Below are 21508 nucleotides of genomic sequence, written 5' to 3'. Positions count from 1 at the left end.
CGACTATTAGGCCCGCTTTACTATATGGTATGGAATGTTGGGCTGCCAAGAGACATCATATTCAAAAAATGAGTGTAGCTGAGATGGATGTGTGGAAATACAATAAAAGATAAGATTAAGAACGAGGAGATACGTAAGAAGGTAGGCGTTGTTCCCATTGAAAATAAGATGAGAGAGAATCGTTTACGGTGGTTTGGACATATTCGGCGAAGGCCTAATGATGCTCAAGTTAGAAGGATGGAGAAATGGGAAAATATATTAGTTAAAATAGGTCGGGGTAGGCCTAGGAAGACATGGATGGAGGTGATAGGAAAGGATATGAATGCTTTGAACCTCACCGAGGACATGGCATTGGATAAAAATGATTGGAGGAGAAGGATTCATGTGGAAGACCTAGAGTGATTTTCTTTTTTTGGTTCATATCGCCGACCCCAATTGTTTTGGGATGAAGGCGTAGTTGTAGTTGTAGTTGTTGTTGTTGTACTTTTTTGTCTAAACATGAAAGTTTCTTACTTATTTTTTTTATTTTTTATGTCCCAAGATTTTCCTGATATTTTCCCAAGATTTATCGCCAAACCGATAATATCGCGAGAAATAGCCTTGCCGAGATATGTCCGATACCGATATTTGTGACTATGGTTTCATCTCATGATGTTTGACTACTACTGCCTTTTTAGTAGACTATTGCTTAGTAAGTTTGCATTGTAATTTTAACCAATGCAAACATTTACTTGGTTTTATATTGTTAAAAAAAGATGTAGATGCTACCTGCATCTCTAGTAGTTCAAACTTCATGTATTAGACTCAACTTTTTGTATGCTTGGCCTTCCTTTTCAAAGATGGGCTGCATATCACATTCACCAAGTCAAGTTCGCTTATGAAGCTTTGAATTCTTGTTTTAAATGGTTTGATCTTTTAAACATATCTCAGATTTGCTGTAAGGTGCAAAGCTATAGGATTTATATTTCTGAACTGGTGTGTCCATGTGCTTGATAGTTATGCTAAACCTTCATTTCTATTATTTATTCTGTTTCAAATAAAATGTTTTGAGTTGATGAGTGTGATTTGGGGATATACTTGAGAGAAGCGAGAAGGGTGAAGGGAGAAAAAGTAGGGGAAGAAGGTGGTGATTGTCATGGGTGAAGACAATACCGGTTTAAAATGAAGTCATCTATTGAGGGTAACTGGTAAAACTGAACGCTACACTTTCCCAATCAGCATTAGTGAGCAAACTGTTCTTCACTCTGGCTGCATTTTCTAGATAAATCTATGGTAATCTACTTACCTTGTCAGCACTCTTTTTGTAACGCCCCAAAATTTCGACTTGTGATTTCGAAAACCTTATCGAAAAAAACCTTTCAAAGATTTAAAGTTTTAACTTTTAAAAACGACAACGGAAGACATTTAGAAAGGAAAACAAGTCAACAATCCTGGATACGTTAGCTGAAAAACCATCATTCACATGTACAACCACTTAAACGAATTAAAGAAATAAGGCAATAGATTAAAAATCTGCAGTTTATTACAAAATGAGCATTTTGTTCCAAAGTTCAATAAATCTAAAGAAAACTCCAAAAAGACCCAGAGCCAAGCCGCCAACAGAAAGAAGATAAATCTTGATCCATGTTGCACCACGCCATCGGCCGCCAGTGAAGTCCTACTCCTCACCTGCCCATGAAATGGGTCAGTTTCATAACAAACCAGCAGGTGCACGAACAGATAAGTAGAATGAAAATAAAACATGACATTCATGAGATAAGCAATTATGATATTTAAGCAATCAATACAATTGTAATCTATTCTAACAAGTGTAATATGTGCAAAGAGTTGTTAGTTGAAGCATTTCAAGAGTGTAAGTCTCAATCATCTACAACTATTCATTAAGATATTCTTTAAGTTCTGATATTAACTGGCCTGTGGGTACGCACAAACGCGAAACGTAGAAGCAGCCGAGACCGATCCGGGGGTTTATTATGTCAGGTGTTTTCATTACCCCGGATGGCTGACTGAGTCCGCTTCTAAGGAGACGGTCAGTGACCAAGAGAATAAATCCCCAAAGGCATTCGTGGCCCATGGATGCATCCAACTTCTGCAGAAGTACCTGGGAGTTACCACATAGGATAATTTATGGTAATCCCAATTCTCCTAACTCCGATGATTGGGGAAACCGAGTCTTTTGCCCGTGGGGTGGTTATTAACAACCTGTCCATCAGAGTTTTTTACCATCCATCCTCTCCCTTGATGAACCATGAAGGTCGAATGGGTACGACGGGGGTTTCTTAACCGCCGCCCCATCCTACATGCTCTGGTCTATTAGACCCACTCGAGCATCTTGCCTGTGAAGGCGAATGGTCACCATTTATGTGATCTCAGCATTGTGCTAAATGCACGCATCGAGGTTGCTACAACCTCATCATCCCACCATCGTAACCCACATGGGACGTACTTGTCCAAAAGTACGATCGTACCTTCCTAGAGGTACAACTACGATGAGAGGGCAACATAATGTTTTATAATTCTTTTGGTTCATACATGACATGTATTGCTCTTTGAGCGATTGGCCTGTGGAGGTCGACATTATCACATCAAAATCAATAAAGTGTTGATTTCCTACTTCAAGATACTCCATGACCTCACATAAAAATTCATATCGTACATGCTTTAAGGTTCGGTTACAATAGCAATTGCAGTGGTTTTCTCTCCAGAAATGAGTCTATTCACAAAGTCTACCTTAAGTATGCAGTTTCAAAAGAATAAGCATGCAGAACAGACAATCACGAGTTAAGTAATCCTACAGGTAACAGGTAAACCAATTAACTACTTGATTCTTTCTAAAATGAGTCTCCCATTGAGCATGCAATTTCAAAAGAATCAAAAAGAGGAAAACTCTGACCAACAAATACTTCTTCAGATAAGTAGGTATGCAAAATAACTATTCTATCTCAGAAGTCTTATTTTATTTTGTTCATACAAACTCTTCGTGCGACTTTCCCCTACCTCGGGATGTCGTGCAGCTTCGTGCGTCTATGCGTGTAGATGATACGAGGCTCAGGCCGCGGAGCCAGAGCGGGGTTCGATACGATGTCTGCAAAAGTGTGAGTATTCAATTATGATAATTTAATTTAATGGTGCGACAGGAGCAAGGGTAGAATTAGGTGACCGGGGATTTCGCCCCCTTCCAGACAGAACAACAAAAGGCAGGGCCCTTGGCCCCTGCCTGACGAAATAGTGAATGGCAGGGGCCTCGGCCTCTGCCTGACAAAATAGTGAATGGCAGGGGCCTCGGCCCCTGCCTGACAAAAAGCAAGGGCAGGGGCCCCTGTCCCTGCCAAACAGGGTCACGCATGGCAGGGGCCTCAACCCCTACCTGATGAACAGGGAATGGCAGGGCCTCGGCCCCTGCCTGGCACCAAAAAGAATGGCAAGGGCCTTGGCCCTTGCCTGACAAAAATGGGGAAATGGTAGGGGCCCCGGCCCCTGCCTGACGAAAAAGAGGGAATGGCAGGGGCCCCAGCCCCTGCCTGACGAATTAAGGGACGGCAGGGGCCTCGGCCCCTGCCAGAAGCACCTACAAATGGCAGGGGCCTCAACCCCTGCTTGGCAAAATCACGGAGCAGTAGGGGGGGTGTCCGCCCCCCTGCGTGCCGAGGATCAAGAGCAGCAAGGAGGATATTCCCTGCCCTCCCAGAAGCCAAGAGGCGGCAGGGGCGAGCCCCTGCCTGCCGGGAAATAGGAAACGGCAGGGGCATTGCCCCTGCCTACCGGAGATCGAGAGGCGGCAGGGGGCTAACCCCTGCCAGCGAGAGAGAGTTCGGGACGGGGGTGACAGGGGGCAACCGACCTCATGTCGGATTCCCTATCACCCACAGAGGTGAGGGAGTGTCGCAGGGGCCATTGGTCCCCTGCCGGCACTCCGGCGCACCCCCAGAGGGAAGAAGGGACGACAGGGGCCTTGCAGGCCACCTGTCGGCCCTTCGATAAGTACAGGAGAGGCGGGAGGGCGCGGCAGGGGCCGTGCGCCGCCTGTCGGCCTCCCGGCGAGGTGACAGAGAGTGGGGTGAGGAAGAGAAGAGGGAGGAGAAAAGGGTGGAAAATGGCGTACCTGGGAGGCGGTGGCCGACGTCGGCGGCGTGCGCAGCAGGGGAGGAGACCGGCGCGATGGGGGGCGAGGGCTGCGAGAGGGAGGCGTGACTCCCCTCGCCCTCCAACGTTTCTCTTAAAGGCACAGGGGGGGGCAATGAATGGGGAAACCCTTGGTGGGTTTCCCTAATCCGCCCGCAAGCGAAGGGGAGGAGGTGCGGCGCTCGGGAATGCTCGGGAGTGCTCGGGTTACTTAAAACCCTAATGATGAAGGGGCCCGGGTCTGGTCCGGACCCGACCCGGCCCGGGTCCAAAACCATTTTTTTTTAAAATGGGGGTTTTACACTTTTGGAGGTCACATCTGATATAAACCATGGGTATCGAGCAAAAGGGTCACTCTTTATTAGCATGCCTATGGTTTCTGACCAGTGCTATACAACAATTATAATGGTTGTGTATTTGTGCATCTGAGAGTCCATTTTTAGCTTGTTTGCATCACATATTTTGACCTAAGAAGCATCATTTTGAGTTGGTTTTGTTCTTACAATTAATGTGTAACGCCCCTGATTTATAACTCAATTTTCGGAGTAATTTTTTTTTAAATCAATAGCGGAAATGAGAAATCGAGAATGTTACAAATATCATATCAAACCATCAACTAATCAACTAAATTTCATAAATTTAAAATCATCATCCACACTTAATTAAATTAAAAATGTTCATAGTAGGCCGGGTCCAATCTCAGAATCTAGTGCCAAAACTCCCATAGTATCCCAAAACAAAACCCTGCCAGTCCAATCATCCAAGTCTTAAAGGAACAATCTGATAAAGCCTCTTCACCTAAAAATGTTAATATTACTAGGGTTATACTCATTCAGTACGAGTAGGATCACAATAATAATGCATGTGTTCACAATACGAAGTATGCATAAATGTACATCTTTCAAAACATATGCGATACAATTCTATATAGTATTATGTTGCATTTCAGTGGACAGATAACCATTTAAATTCATGCAACAATAATAAAAAACATATGAACATATCCAAACTAGCATCTATGCATCTAGGGAACATCAAAACATTCAAAAATTAAAAGCATATGTCATATATCACATTTATGCATGAACAATTAACCAATGCATGAACTTAGCAGAATAATTGGAGCACCACTTTTATGCATGGGTAATTTCTTATTTTTATTATTATATTCTTTACTTAGATGGTACATGAAATACCTTAACTACATGCACAACCCATAATTATTTCGATATCACAAACTTCTGTGGGCACCAACACAGACAAACCTAATCAGAGGCAACGACCCATGATGTATTTTCAGAAAATTTGTGACTTATTAACCTGGCCTTGCACAACTTCACCGTGCTAGGATAAAGGTGACTTTATTATCAGTCAGTCGAATGACAAAAGAGTTGAATTGTAGAGTGATTTTTGATCCTATGGGATGCACCTTTCAGGACTTGCTGACGGGGAGAAGGATTGGTGGTGGCTATGAGGAAGGTGGTCTGTATTACCTTCACCAACCAGAGGTTTGGGCCCACTCTGCTGTTACATCATCCTCAAGTCCTCTATTGTGGCATCATCGTTTGGGTCACCTTCCAGTGACAAAACTTCGTCGTGTCATTCCTCATATACCTCCCTCAGTTTCTTTTCAGTGTGAAACATGTCAATTGGGAAAACATTGGCGAAGCTCTTTTCCCTCCAGTCAGAGTCCATCAAGTCAAGGATTGTTTAATCTTCTTCATGTAGATGTGTGGGGTCCGAGTAGGATTCCGAATAGGTCTCAATGTCGTTATTATCTAGTTATTGTTGATGACTTCTCGAGACTATCGTGAGTGTTCCTGTTAAAAGATCGGTCTCAAGGTCCTGTCATTCTTAAATCTTTAATTGCAGAGATAAAAACTCAATTTGACATATGTGTTAAAATTGTTCGCACTGATAATGCTCTTGAGTTCAAATCCAAAGACTTACTTCTATTCTACTCTGGTAATGGGATTCAACCTCAATTTACATGTCCCCATACCTCCCAGCAAAATGGGGTGGCTGAGAGGAAACATAGACAAATCCTTAATGTTGCTCGGTGCCTTATGATTCAATCCAATATGCCTGCTACATACTGGGGCGATGCGGTTTTGACAGCCGGGTTTCTTATAAATCGCATGCCGTCCAGCTCTGTAGAAGACCGGATCCCAATTCAAATTCTCCATCCAGAGGCTCCTCTCTTTCCTATCCCTCCTAAAGTTTTTGGATGCGTGTGTTTTGTGCATAAGCTGGGTCCTGATCGAGATAAACTTGCTGCGCAGTCTATTAAATGTGTTTTTCTTGGGTATCCTAAGAACAAAAAAGGATATCGTTGCTATGACCCTATATCTCATAAAGAGTATGTCAGTGCGGACGTTACCTTCTTTGAGTCTATTCCTTATTTTTCGAGTACTACTCCAAGGTTACAAGAGAGTCAAGGTGATATTTCTCCTCTGCCAATTCCCCCTTTTCCTTTAGAGTCGTTCACTCCAAAGCCTGTGGCACCATCCTCTTAGGAGTCTCGATACAAAAACCCTCCTATAGTGTATACTCACAGGTTACCACCTACCTCCATGCCTCCATTAACTTCTTCTCCTGAGGCAAGTATCACTGAGCATACTGAAGTTTCTGCTATTGATGAGGATCTTCCTATTGCTCTGCGAAGAGGGAAAAGACAGTGCACCCTTCATCCCATTTCTCAGTTTGTTTCTGAAGGTAATCTTGGGGCGTCTATGAAGAAGTTTATCTTGGCTTTGTCTGCCTCGTCTGTTCCGCTTCATCACAGTCAGGCTCTATTCGACCCCAAATGGATGCAGGCTATGAAGGATGAGATGGATGCCCTATGTTCTAGGGGCACTTGGGATTTGGTGGATCCTCCAACTGATGTAGATATTGTTGGCTGCAAATGGGTATATACCATTAAATATAACTCGGATGGGTCAATTGAACGGTACAAAGCCCGGTTGGTTGCAAAAGGTTATACTCAGACGTATGGTGTTGACTTTTTTGAAACTTTCTCCCCAGTTGCTCGTCTTGGCACTATTCGTCTTGTTCTTTCTGTTGCTGTGCACCATGGATGATCCTTGTTTCAGTTAGATGTCAAGAATGCATTTTTGTATGGGGATTTGCATGAAACGGTCTACATGCAACAACCCCCAGGCTTCGAGGTTCAGGGGGAGTGTAAGAAGGTGTGCAAGTTGAAGAAGGCTATTTATGGCCTGAAGCAGAGTCCAAGGGCATGGTTTCACAAATTATTTGAGGTAATGTCTAGTTTTGGCTTTGTCAGGTCAGCTTCAGATCACTCCTTGTTCATCAAGAAAACCAGTGCTGGAATTGTTGTTATGGTGGTATATGTCGATGACATCATATTAATAGGGAGCAGTGTCCAAGATATTTCTGCCACAAAAGATCATCTTCAGAAACACTTTGTTACTAAAGATCTTGGTCACCTTCGATATTTTCTGGGTATCGAAGTTGCAAGAAACAAAGAGGGCTTAGTGTTGTCTCAAAGAAAGTATGTGTTGGACTTATTAAAAGAGACTGGAATGCTAGGAGCCAAGCCAGCTAATATTCCAATGGATCCCAAAACTCACATGTTCGATGAGAAGTCTGAATATGTAGACACTGCCAGCTTTAGATCCTTGGTGGGTAAGTTACTATATGTGACTGTTACTAGACCTGACATTTCATTAGCTGTGAGTAAAATCAGTCAGTTCATGGACAAACCTACAAAAGTTCACTGGGATGCAGCTATGATGGTTATTCGATACTTAAAGGCATCTCCTGGTAAAGGTCTGTTGTTTAAACGAAATCCATCTTTGGACGTTGTTGCTTACACTGACGCGGATTATGCAGGATCTGTTGAAGATAGAAAGTCAACATCTGGATTTTGTGTGTTTGTGGGAGGAAATCTTGTTACCTGGAGGAGTAAGAAACAAACCGTGGTAGCCAGGTCGAGTGCCGAATCTGAATACCGAGCAATGACCCAGACTGCAGCTGAGATTATGTGGGTAAAATCAGTCTTGACCGAGCTTCAGGAGAAAGTATCCCTACCTATATTGATGATGTGTGACAATAGGGCTGCTACATATATTGCCAACAATCCAGTGTTTCATGAAAGGACTAAACATATTGAAGTTGACTGTCACTATGTTCGCGACTTGGTTCAGGCTGGGTATATCTGCACCGATCATGTATCTTTCGAAGATCAAGTAGCTGATGTTTTTACCAAAGCCCTGGCGAGACCAAATTTCTCTAAGTGTTGTGACAAGCTGAGCATGATTGATATCTATGCTCCAGCTTGAGGGGGAGTGTTGAGAATAGGTGGTTTTAAGTCAATAGGTGGTTTTAAGTTAAGTCGTTTTATATATTAGAGGCTATTTGAATTTTTGATTTTATAGTAGGCTTTAGTGTAACTTCTCTTTTCAGCCTCTCTCTATTTAATATAGAGAGAAGTCCTAATAGAGGAAGGATTATCAATTGTTCTCCAGCCGTCACTCTCTCTCTCTCTCTCTCTTTCTCTCTCACTCTCTCTCTCTCTACCTCTGTTTCTGTGCCTTTCTTCTTTCCTTCAACACTAGCTAATTAGGATACTTTAATTAACTTAAGTAATTAGGTTCTTTTATTTATTTAAATTGCCTAATTTAAAGAAGGAAGGTGGGGCATCCCACCTTGGCTTGGGCATGGGCCCCTCTTCCCATGATTTCCCATCTATGTTCCCCTCTTATATTCTCATTCCAAGAGGATTCAAATCCGATGGGGCATCCCACCCCATGGGTCCAATTCAATATCCAAAATCCATTTAAATTCTAAATTCAAATGCATTCCAAATCCAATTTCAAATTCAACTTAAATTGCAACTTCAATTCAAATTCACATTTGATTCAAATCCAAATTAAATTGCAACTGAAATTCAAATTCAAATTAAGATTTAAATTAACGTGAAATTTAAATTCGAGTTAACATTCAAATTCAATTCTAATTCAACCCACATTCGTGACATAAAAATCATCTTTTAATTATTTAATAATTGTAGAAATTTTGCTGGTATTACATGATGAATATGACTGTTTGACCTAACTATCCTCTATACTGCATATTTATATTTGTGTGATACAAGATTAGGGATAGCTCATCTCTATGCTCTAAGTGCAATCAACCTTTTTGATATCTTCATTTTTTATAGATTTTTCTTTGAAGTGATATGACTTATCCAATGAATTTGTTGTGGGATTTAGAAATGTGCCAAAAAACAAAAGTCTTGCTTTGAAGTATGGTTACAAATATTGGTCGTGTGAGACCGTAATTTCACCAAGTGCACAAGAACGGGGTAATGAAATGATATTGGAAAGAGAAGAGCTCAAATGCCACTTATGGGCAAGAACATAAGTGCAGCAAAGCACTCAAAAATCACACTCAATAGTAAAAAATAATATTTTATTCACTTAAGAAAAGCTTCAAGAATGAATGCCTTACATGGAGAATGGGGAGATCTCATGATATAGACAAGGGAGCAAAAGAATAGCAGTTAGATACAACCTAGCTAATTTGAAAAAAAAATACAATAAAATAAAAATAAAGAAAAGAAAAATTACATTTACTAATATATATATATATATATATATATATATAAGATACAATATTTAACACTCCTCAAACTTACGGTGCCACTATCGAAAGCTTTCTAAAGAGAAAATGAAATCTAGGAGAAGGAAGAGCCTTGGTGAAGAAGTCTGCCAATCTATGGTACCCAAACATGCCATTTTACCATCCGTATCCGTATCCGTATCCGTATCCGTATCGACACACGTCGACACCCAAACATGCCATTTTACCCTCCGTACATACAAGTTTATATTTAATTTATAATTACAATTATTTTTTTAGTATATAATATATATTTTAGATATATCATATATATTTAAATTATATTCAGTTTATTTTGTATTTATGTGATTTTATATATATATATATATATATATATATATATATATATATATATATATATATATATATATATATATATATATATATATATACAACAACAACTACGCCTTCATCCCAAAACAATTGGGGTCAGCGATATGAACCAAAAAAGAAATTCATTTTGGGTCTTCCACATGAATCCTTTTCCTCCAATCATTTCTATCCAACGCCATGTCCTCGGTGAGGTTCAAAGCATTCATATCCTTTCCTATCATCTCCATCCAAGTCTTTCTAGGCCTACCCCGACCTCTTTTAACTAATATATTTTCCCATTTCTCCAACCTTCTAACTGGAGCATCATTAGGCCTTCGCCGAATATGTCCAAACCACCGTAAACGATTCTCTCGCATCTTATTTTCAATGGGTGCAACACCTACCTTCTTACGTATCTCTTCGTTCCGAATCTTATCTTTTATTGTATTTCCACACATCCATCTAAGCATCCGCATCTCAGCTACACTCATTTTTTGAATATGATGTCTCTTGGCAGCCCAACATTCCGTACCATATAGTAAAACGGGTCTAATAGTCGTCCTATAAAACTTTCCCTTCAACCGCAATGGCATTCTACGATCGCACAGCACTCCAGTAGCACTTTTCCATTTCATCCACCCAACCTTTATCCTATGATTTACATCTCCATCAATTTCTCCATACTTTTGAATGATGGATCCCAAATATTTGAAATAATCATTCACCGGTATATCTTGCTCACCAAGCTTCACTACACTCCCATCACTACTTCGTTGCTTACTAAACCGACATTCCATATATTCAGTCTTACTCTTACTCAACTTAAAACCTCTAGCTTCCAATGTCTGTCTCCATAATTCTAACTTAGCATTAACCCCAGCTCTAGACTCATCAATCAAAACAATATCATCAGCAAACAACATACACCACGGTACATTTTCTTGAATTGATCTCGTAAGCTCATCCATCACTATCGCAAATAGGAAAGGGCTTAAAGCAGATCCTTGATGTAACGCAACCGTTATCGGAAAATTGGTTGTCACCCCTCTACAAGTGCGGACATTGGTTACTACTCCTTCATACATATCTTTAATTATACTAATGTACTTGAGAGAAACACCTTTCTTCATCATTGTCCACCAGAGAACGTCCCTAGGTACTCTATCGTATGCCTTCTCTAAATCAATAAAAACCATATGCAAATCTTTGTTCCTCTCTCTATATCTTTCAATAAGTTGTCTAAGAAGATGTATAGCTTCCATAGTTGATCTTCCAGGCATAAAACCAAATTGATTCCCCGATATCATGACAACCTTCCTCAACCTAGACTCAATCACCCTCTCCCAAAGTTTCATAGTATGACTCATGAGTTTTATACCACGATAGTTTGTGCAATCTTGTATATCACCCTTATTCTTATATAAAGGCACCAAAGTACTCTTCCTCCACTCATTAGGCATCTTATTTGTTCGCCAAATCAAGTTAAAAAGATTTGTCAACCATTCTAAACCTTTCTCTCCCAAGCATTTCCAAGCCTCGATAGGTATACCATCTGGGCCAACTGCCCTTCTTGATTTCATTTTCTTCAAAGCCTCTGCAATTTCTTTCTTTTGAATCTTGCGCATGAAGTCACGATTTATCTCATGAAAAGGAATGGAGAAGTCTCCAAGATCTTGAGCATGACTATCATTAAATAGCTTATCAAAATAATCTTTCCATCTCTCCTTAATCTCCTCATCTTTGACTAAAACCCTTTGCGTTTCATCTTTGATACATCTAACCATACCCAAATCCTTCGATTTCCTATCTCTCATCTTTGCAAGCCTATAAATATCCTTCTCGCCTTCTTTGGTATCCAACTTGTCATAAACCTCCTTATATACCTTAGCCCTCGCGTTTCGAACAACTTTTTTAGCTTCCTTCTTTGCTATCATATACTTCTCCAAATTCTCATTATCACGACTCTTACTTAGATTTCTATAACACTCTGTTTTAACCTTAATAGCTAATTTGACATCCTCGTTCCACCATGATGTATCCTTACCTAGTGGTGCACCGCCTTTAGACTCACCCAATACCTCCTTAGCTACTTTTCTCATACCACCCGCTATCTTATTCCACATTGATTCTGAATCCTCCTCGAGACACCAATCAACTTCCTTAACTACCTGCTCTACAAACATTCCTTGTTTAGCTCCTTTCAGTGCCCACCACTTAATTCTAGGATCTATCCTATATCTATCCTTTTTGCGGCATTGTCTAATTCTAAGATCTAAAATTAAGACTCTATGTTGTGTAGCTACACTTTCTCCCGGTATAACCTTACAATCGATGCAACAACCCCTATCTCTCTTTCTAAGTAGGAAAAAATCTATCTGACTCGTATTAACTCCACTTTTAAATGTTACTAGGTGAGACTCCCTCTTCCTAAACCACTTTTAAATATATATATATATATATATATATATATATATATATATATATATATATATAGAGAGAGAGAGAGAGAGAGAGAGAGAGAGAGAGAGAGAGAGAGAGAGAGATGGGTAGGTGCCTGATGCTTTTTTGTGCATACCGCGTGCCTACCAAGCTTTGGAAAGTTTGTTTCTATTTTTTCTAAAATCTGACCATACAAATGTGATCTACATGCTTGATTTTGTGAGAATTGACTTTTGGATTGTTCGATTCCAACACCAAGTTAAGTTTTTATAAGCTTAAAAAATCAATGGTCTACAATTTAAAAAAATATTCAATGCTTAAAAGATCATTCTTTCTAAAAAAATGATCCAAGTGTGATTTTCTAGCAAATCGATCATGAAGAACACATATGTAGGGTCTGATTTTTGAAAAACAACCTAAAAACCCCTATCCAAGCTCGGTAGGCACAAAAAACATTAGGCACCTACCCATTTATATATATAGCCGTGTCCCCGTACCTACACTTTTTAAAATTGACGTGTCGTACCCTCCGTACTAGTACCTGCACCCAGGTGGCATAGCCGCCAATTGATGCTTCAAATTCACATACGGTAGAGAAAGTTTTCTTCAAGAACTATATTTTATGATATAAATTGCACTCTTGTTGTCACAACATAACTTGGAAGGCTCTATCAAATGAACTCTCATGTCCTCTAATAGTTGTCTCAACCACGAGAGCTTCGAAGTGGTAGAAGCTACAACTTAATATTTCACTTCGGTTGATGATAGACACCTTTTTTTGCTGTTCACACTTCCATAAAATTAAGGAGTCACCCACAAAAACACAAAAACTAATGGTTGAGCAATGGTTATTTGGGTCACTTCCCCGATTAGAATCAATATATGCAATTAGATTTAAATAAGAGGAAGAAAACAAGAAAATCCCTTTGTTGATGGAGTTTTTGATATATCTCACTATACACGACACTGCACCCATATGAACAAAAGCGAGTGCATGCTGAAATTAACATGCTATATGAATTGCGCGTGCTATGTTAGGTTTGGTGATCGACAACTATGTAAGGTCTACAACTAACTGTCGATAAGGGGTAGGGTTCTCAAATGGTTCCCCATCATCACTCCTCATCTTGGCATTTATCATCTCTAGAGTATCTACTACTTTATCATCGCCTTGCAATAATATCCGCAACAAACTTAGTTTGAGATAACAAATATCTACGTGGAGAAAAAACAACCTCAATGCTTAAGAAATAACGCAAATAACCCAAGTCGGTCATTTCAAATTTTTTCTTCAGAATCAATTTAATATCATTTACTCCCTTTTTGTCCTCTCCAATGATGATCATATCATCCACATACAATAACAAAATAACGTTACCTGCATTGGAGTTCTTAATAAAAAAAGCAATGTCAGTAAAGCATGATTTAAATCCAAGCTTTAATATTAAGCCACTAAATCTATCATATCGGGTTTTAGGTGATTGCTTCAAACCATACAATGTCTTACACAAGCGTATAATCTTACCCTTAGAAACATTCAAACATGGTGGAACCTCCATATAAACTTCTTCGTTTAAGTCACCATTTAAGAAGGCATTTTTAATGTTTATTTGGTAAATAGGCTAATTTTTTATTGATGTTATGGCTATTAGGGTCCTAAATAAAATTTCTCAAGTCTTGGCCCTTTTTAAAGCATCTAATTCTGTTTTCATGGCCTCATTCCATTCTAAGTAATCCTTAGCTTGGTAATAGGTGTTTGGTTTGATGTAAGAATAAAACAAGGCAAAGGAAGCTTTGTATTTGGATGAGGATTCATAAGATGCAAAATTTTCAGGTGGTTTGGTGACCCTAATAGAGTGTCTTATACGGGTAGCTTCCCTTGATTGATTATTTATATATTTTTCTAAAGCACGTAGAGGTTTCTCAGGACCACGTCTAGCGTATTGCAAGCACGTACCTTGAGATTCTTCAACATTATCTTCATTATTATTGATATTCTCAACAATGGAATCATCAACATTATCTATATCAACACATTCATCACAAACATCATAATCAATATTTTGGGTAGAAGATCAAACAAGAGTACTGGATTATTTCTTAGGCTTTTCCAAGTCATAATAAGATTATGTTTCAATGAAAGATACATTTCTTAAGGCGTATATCGGTTTTGGGATAAAAGCATCGATGCCCTTTTTGATTTTCAGCCCAACCCAAAAAAACACAAGGTATAGCTTTGGGAGAGAATTTGTCACCTTTGTCGTACAAGACAAAACATTTGCAACCAAAGGTTCTAAGTCTATTATAAGCTTTTCAATAGGTGAAATATTTTTGAGATTAATGAGATAAACAACAGTTAATGCAACTTCAACCCAAAAAAATTTGGTATATTGTTTGAGATAAGTAATGTCCTTGTGGTCTCAATGATATAATGTTTCCATTTCACAAGTTCATTTTGTTGAGGTGTGTGTGGGCAAGATCTTTTGTGAGTAATCCCATTTAAGTCCAAATAAATTTTAAATTCAGTTGATAAAAATCCCCTCTGAATCCGAGCGAAAGATACAAATGTTGTTTTCTAACCTATTCTTTACAAGATTATGAAAGACTTTCAAAACATATTTGATTTATGCCTAAGAAAGTAAATCCACGTATATCTCGTAAAGCCATCCACAAAGATAATATAATTAGCAAACCATCCTTGGATACAATTGGTGTGGGATCCCAAACATCCGAATGTATTTATTTAAGAGGATATAAAAATAATGTTTTTATTGAAACACAATATGCAAAAAGTATTACTTTACAAAGGAGGAAGACCCCTATTTATATACACAAGACAGAGATGAGAGGACTAAAGAAGCCAAAAGAATGATAGAGAGGGACCTCCCAACGGCTAGATTTCTAGCCATTGGATCTACTCCATTGGCTAGAAATCTAGCCATTGGGACCTTAGTCAACTTAGGTTGACTAAGTCCTAAACAAAAAAGAAAAAGAAAGAAAGAAAAGAAAAATATAAAATATATATTTATATGTATTGACATAAATACATATATGTATATATACATACATACATATATAAAATTGTGTATATATATATATACATTTTAACAATTTAATATGCCCCAGTTCCTTGCAATGGTGACAAATTTTTTTTTGGGTTTCATGCTTATTGCTTTGCTTGAAGAAGTGAAGGGGGCTTATAGGTTTTGGTGTTGGAGCCCGGCCTAGATACCACTAGAACGAAATCTCCTCCACTCTTGGAAGATTCAAAATTCTTTAATTGATTTTCCTCCATAGTCAATTTCTCTAATATCTTATCAATTTAAGTAATGCTCTATATAATAAAGAGGCCTTCACTTGGTCAAACATTGATCGAAGGCCATTGATAAATTGGAAGAATTGCTCTGCCTTAATTTGCTTTTGGTGAAAGCTTTATATCAAGAAAGCAATGCCATTTACCCTCCAACATCATAGTATTTCCTCACGGTCATCTCTTCTTGTTGCATGGTTTGAACCTTGTTTTGTAGATGACATATGTGGGCAATGTCTCTCATGGAGAACATCCTTTTGTGAAAATCTCATGCTTGGCTAGTATAATCAAATTTGGCAAGATTCAAACACACCAAGACATCCACGCTATTAATGAACTACATCATAACCTTTGAATGACCCATCTTCCATTCCTTCCATTTCTTGTCGTATTCTGCAATGGCTTTAGTCTTTTCATTTCCTTGGAGCTCCAGAGTCTTCTCATTCTCTATTTTTTTAAGGATTAGTTGAAGTACCTTTTCAGAACCATCAACCAATCCCCACAAACCTCTTCCATATATGTGGTGTTTCACCCACGCCACATAGTTGGATGAATTGAATTTATAAGGGAGGAAGTTCACAATTTTCTTGTCGTCCATGGTAGAGAGAGAGAGAGAGAGAGAGAGAGAGAGAGAGAGAGAGAGAGAGAGAGAGAGAGAGAGAGAGAGAGAGAGAGAGAGAGAGAGAGAGAGAGATGCAATCTCAAGGAGCTCACCAACACACCAACACACAAGATTCCCGAGCACCATAATCACACTAGCACTTCGGGCACGACCACCAATGTCATCAAGGATCACCATCTCAAGGCTCTGATACCATGTAATGAAATGGTATTGGAAAGAGAAGAGCTCAAATGCCACTTATGGGCAAGAATACAGGTGCAATAAGACACAAAAAAATCACACAAGAGAGAACACTCAATTTTAAAAATCAATATTTTATTCACTTAAGAAAAGCATTAAGAATAATGCCTTACCCCCACTAGACTAGAATGGCTAGTAGAGCCTAGCCAATTTGAAAAAAAAATACAATAAAAATGAAAATAAAGAAGAAAAAATACATTTTAGTCCTAATTACATTCTACTATATATATATATATAAGATACAATATTTAACACGGGGAAGGCTGCACAGTGTGGGGTGTTGCTGCAGCTCCTGCACTTGGAAGCACAAGGTAGCTACAACAGATGGCAGTGTGCTCGTGGAATTTTGACCCTTTCCGAATGTTGTGGAAGGCTTACGGTTGTGGAGAAGCACCGTGGGTGATGGCCCATTCTGGTTGGTCCTTGCTGCAAAAGTTGGTGCAGGTGGCACACATTGTGCCCGGTTTACATAGGCAATCTCACACCACAAGATAGTGGCTTGGCCACCAGATTTACAAGTCATTGCACATGTAGCGACTGTTTGCATGTTTTCTAGTTGTTTAGGTCTGTATCATATCCAATCTGAACTATGTCACATAGGTGTGGGTACGGATACAGGTGCTGATGCAGCGATGCAGCACTTTAAAAAAACTTGGGTGTGGGGAGGGTATATATATATATAATTTTTAACAGTTTTAAGTTAATGCTACGTGTGTGTGTGTGTGTGTGTGTGTGTGTGTGTGTGTGTGTGCATTTATGTATTTATATATATAATATAGATAAAACTGTACTTGGTTAGGGTTAACTGAATCTACTTTTGGACAGAAATGCACATCAGTGTGGTTGACTTCAACTGACACAAAGGAAACTGTGTCCAAGTGTCGCACCCGCATGGGTGCGACGCTGGTGTGGTGCCCTGTTTGAAGAGTCCGTGTTACATAGAATCTGAACAACATTAAAATTAGATTACAATGCTTGAGAAAACCAATTGGTACAAATTTTGCAGTGTGCCACTAGATCAAGAGTAGAGCCAAACCTGACCATAACAGACATCATTCTTACTGGTATTTCATGTCTTTTCGTAATGTCCAAGCCTTTTAGGATATTGCTGTTGGTTTGCTGGAAATTGCAATTGTCAGCCTCCACTACGGGTCTCAAAATTGTATTGAGAGCCCATTCAGATATTTGTTATGTTTAAAGTTGTATTCCATTTTTAATCTAGCAAATTCGTCAAAGTGACTGAATAGAAAACTTACCTTTACTTTTACATGCATCACTTTTTCACTTTTTGTTGCATTATTGAGTATTTGATGTTCCAAGATATCATGCTTTGTGACTGTATCATTCAAAATTTGCTCCCAAAGAGTTTATGTTTATTAGCTGACCTAGCTTATGGAAATACTAGCTAGTATTCTAGCAGATCTTGGTTCTGTGCATAACATAACCTTGTCTTGTGTATGTAACCCTTAGAATTTCATTTAGTAAATATGTACGCTCCATTTGAAGCTTAGTTTGATGTTAGGCCAAAAGCATGTGTTAGATGAAATTCAGAAAACTGCTTGTTGAAAGATACTCTTGTATATGCTTTCTCCTTTGTGGCCTTTATTTTCCTATTACCATTTATCATGTAAAGGTCAACAAATGTATGATACATTTTTTTGGTTTTAGATAAATAAGTATGCCTTCTCGGGTGGACAAGATTCCATAGAGAACCACAGGAAATATGGAGCAAACCTAGAGGTATTTTTGCAACTCCATTGCCTTGAAATTATCCAACTTTTTTGATATTTGTTCAAGACAGATTGCCATCAACCAGTTTTCTTTGCTGAATTGATTTTTTAATTAGCAATGCATATCATCAAAGGCTTTCTGCTTGGATATGGATCTTTCTTTTTGGTTAATGATGCAAAGATGACATTGTGGTTTATATTAAAGATGCTGTAGAGCTCGTAATGGTGCTTTGAAGTTTCATGGCATAACAAAACTTTTGTTTTAAAAGTGGCTGCTGATGTTCTTGATTCGTGCATATTTAAAAGTGCATTTCCTGTTTCTTTGTAAATGGCAATCAGTAGATGCCTGTGCTAGGTTGGATCATTAGCAGAAAATTAATATCTGTGAAATTTCTCATATATGGCTTTCCTTATGAGTGTAGCTGAGATGTGTATGCTTAGATGGATGTGTGGAAATACAATAAAAGATAAGATTCGGAACGAGGAGATACGTAAGAAGGTAGGCGTTGCATCCATTGAAAATAAGATGAGAAAAAATCGTTTACGGTGGTTTGGACATATTCGGCGAAGGCCTAATGATGCTCCAGTTAGAAGGATGGAGAAATGGGAAAATATATTAGTTAAAAGAGGTCGGGGTAGGCCTAAGAAGACTTGGGTGGAGATGATAGGAAAATATATGAATGCTTTGAACCTCATCGAGGACATGGCATTGGATAGAAATGATTGGAGGAGAAGGATTCATGTGGAAGACCCAGAATGATTTTCTTTTTTGGTTCATATCGCCGACCCCAATTGTTTTGGGATGAAGGCGTAGTTGTTGTTGTTGTTGTATTTGTCTATTTTGGTATAAATGTAGGAGAAATAAAGCAGCACAAAATAAAAAAATATTGGAAAATGTTTGAAAAGGAGTTGTAAATGTGTCATTCATGAAAAACATCATCTTTTAATTCAATCAAAACCTGATCTTACTTGTGATGACAGATAGCAATATGCCTTTGTTCTTCATGTATGTCAATATTTGGTCAGCTCTTTACAATTAGGTGGATCAAACAAGTGATTATTTACTAAGGAGGGCTAAAATAAATTGGAATGAATTATCTGGAGAAACTGAATTCTGTGGTAATTGCTATGTCACATGGGTGCGGGGATTCGGCACTTCCAAAAAACCCGGGTGCGGTGGTGCGGCAGGGGCAAAAATGTAATATATATATATATATATATATATATATATATATATATATATATATATATATATATATAAAGGGGGGTCCGGGGGTTCCCCCCGGAGGGGGTCCAGGGGGGCCCGCCCTTGGCGGGGGGTTATAGGGGGGCAGCGCCCCCCCCCCCCCCCCCCCCCCCCCCAAGATTTTTTTTTAAAATTCCGCAGCCCATTTCATAGGGCAATTTTTTTTTAAAAAAAGAAGAAGAAATGGACCAAAATGACCCTGGGTGCGGTCAATGCACCCAGGGTCGGGTTGACCGCACCCGGTGCCACACCCGCGTCGACGCGGGTGCGGCACCCTGCTAGCCGAATCCCTGTGACATAGGGTAATTGTTACTTGCGGTTTAAGTAACATGGTTGATGCATCCTAGTATATTTTTTTCTCTCTATGCTGGGGATGCTTTAATAGTGCCTTTCTAGAAATATGTTCCAGTTTATTACTTGAATCGATACTGCCTTGCTGGCCATTTCATAGGGCAATTTTTTTTTTAAAAAAAACCAAAAAAAAATAGTCCAAATGACCCTGGGTGCGGTCAATGCACCCAGGATCGGGTTGACCGCACCCGGTGCCACACCCGCGTCGAGTCGCATCGACGCGGGTGCGGCACCCTGCTAGCCGAATCCCTGTGACATAGGGTAATTGTTACTTGCGGTTTAAGTAACATGGTTGATGCATCCTAGTATATTTTTTTCTCTCTATGCTGGGGATGCTTTAATAGTGCCTTTCTAGAAATATGTTCCAGTTTATTACTTGAATCGATACTGCCTTGCTGGCTTTGTTCCTGACTTAGACTTCTAATTTGCGCTTCTCCCGAGTGTCTAAGCTTTGTTTGAGGATATTCTTGTACCTGTGTTTTCTTTATATATTTTGCTATCTGTAATTCTTCATACATAGATGAGTGTTGATGTCATTTGTTAATGCACATGTACAAATTGATACTTTTGCTGATTCTGTAGGTTAGTGGTTTAGAAACACTGAAAATGGTTCCAGAAAGACTTAGTTACTCATGCTGGTTTCTCCAAGTCTATCATCTCATGTCAATGTATGCAACAATATTTTGCAGAAATTCTTATAAACACAGAAGATGTTAACTTCAGTTTGATTTCCATGGCTGTCATTTTTGGCATTGGCATGTCTTTTGGAATGCTTTAATGATATGTTTATCTTTCTATCTTTTAAATCGTTTTCTGCATATGAAGCCAGGAAGTCATTTTTGATGCATCATCTGCCACTTTCATCATAAAATCCCTTGAGCTGTGGCATTGCCTAATGTATATATTGTTTTGAGAGAATGCAATTATTCATTAATATAGTGAGTGCCAAGAAGTCACTCCAGAAAATTAATGGTACATCAAATGATAATGTGGGTCCTAACCTATTACAACCAATCCAAGAAAGATCAGAGTATTGTAATGAAGTGCCAAATGAAAAGGGCAAAGTCTCCAAGCGAAAGCACGCACATACACAAGAGGCCACAAAAGGGCAAAATAAACCACAAAAGTGGTCAAGCACAAAAAGAGGTAAAAAATATATTTCACTTCATAGAATGCTTCACAAGAAGCTTAAGAAATACATGGGGCTGTGCCCCTTATTTATACACAGCAAGGGACCCAAGGAGGGGCTCCCATAGAGTCGTTGGAGCCCCTCCAACGGTCATATTTATGACCGTTGGAGGGGTCCAACGACTCTATGTGGACCCCTCTCAAATGAATAAAAAAGAAAAACTAAAAAACAAAAAATGAAAAAGAATAAAGGAAAAAGAAAGAAAAGAAAGCATATCAAAGATATGCGTGTATATGTGAAATGACAGAAATACCCCTATCGGGTTTTACAAAATAACTATATATATATTTATATATATAGA

General features: G+C 39.0%; 1 protein-coding gene across 1 annotated transcript in view; it reads left to right on the top strand.

Moving 5' to 3' along the window:
* Positions 1-21508, top strand: part of LOC149815827 (Nucleotidylyl transferase superfamily protein) — a 54933-nt gene that overhangs the window by 10169 nt on the left and 23256 nt on the right. Inside the window, exon 9 of the mRNA XM_089989345.1 lies at positions 18360-18431. Coding sequence (XP_089845471.1) covers positions 18360-18431 — 72 coding nt within the window. The remainder of the gene's footprint in view (positions 1-18359; positions 18432-21508) is intronic.

Source organism: Nuphar pumila, chromosome 15 (genome assembly GCF_984573655.1).
Source record: "Nuphar pumila chromosome 15, dmNupPumi1.hap1.1, whole genome shotgun sequence".
Taxonomy (NCBI): Eukaryota; Viridiplantae; Streptophyta; class Magnoliopsida; order Nymphaeales; family Nymphaeaceae; genus Nuphar; species Nuphar pumila.
Note: the sequence above shows the minus strand (reverse complement) of the source record. Positions and strands in the feature narration are given on the sequence as shown.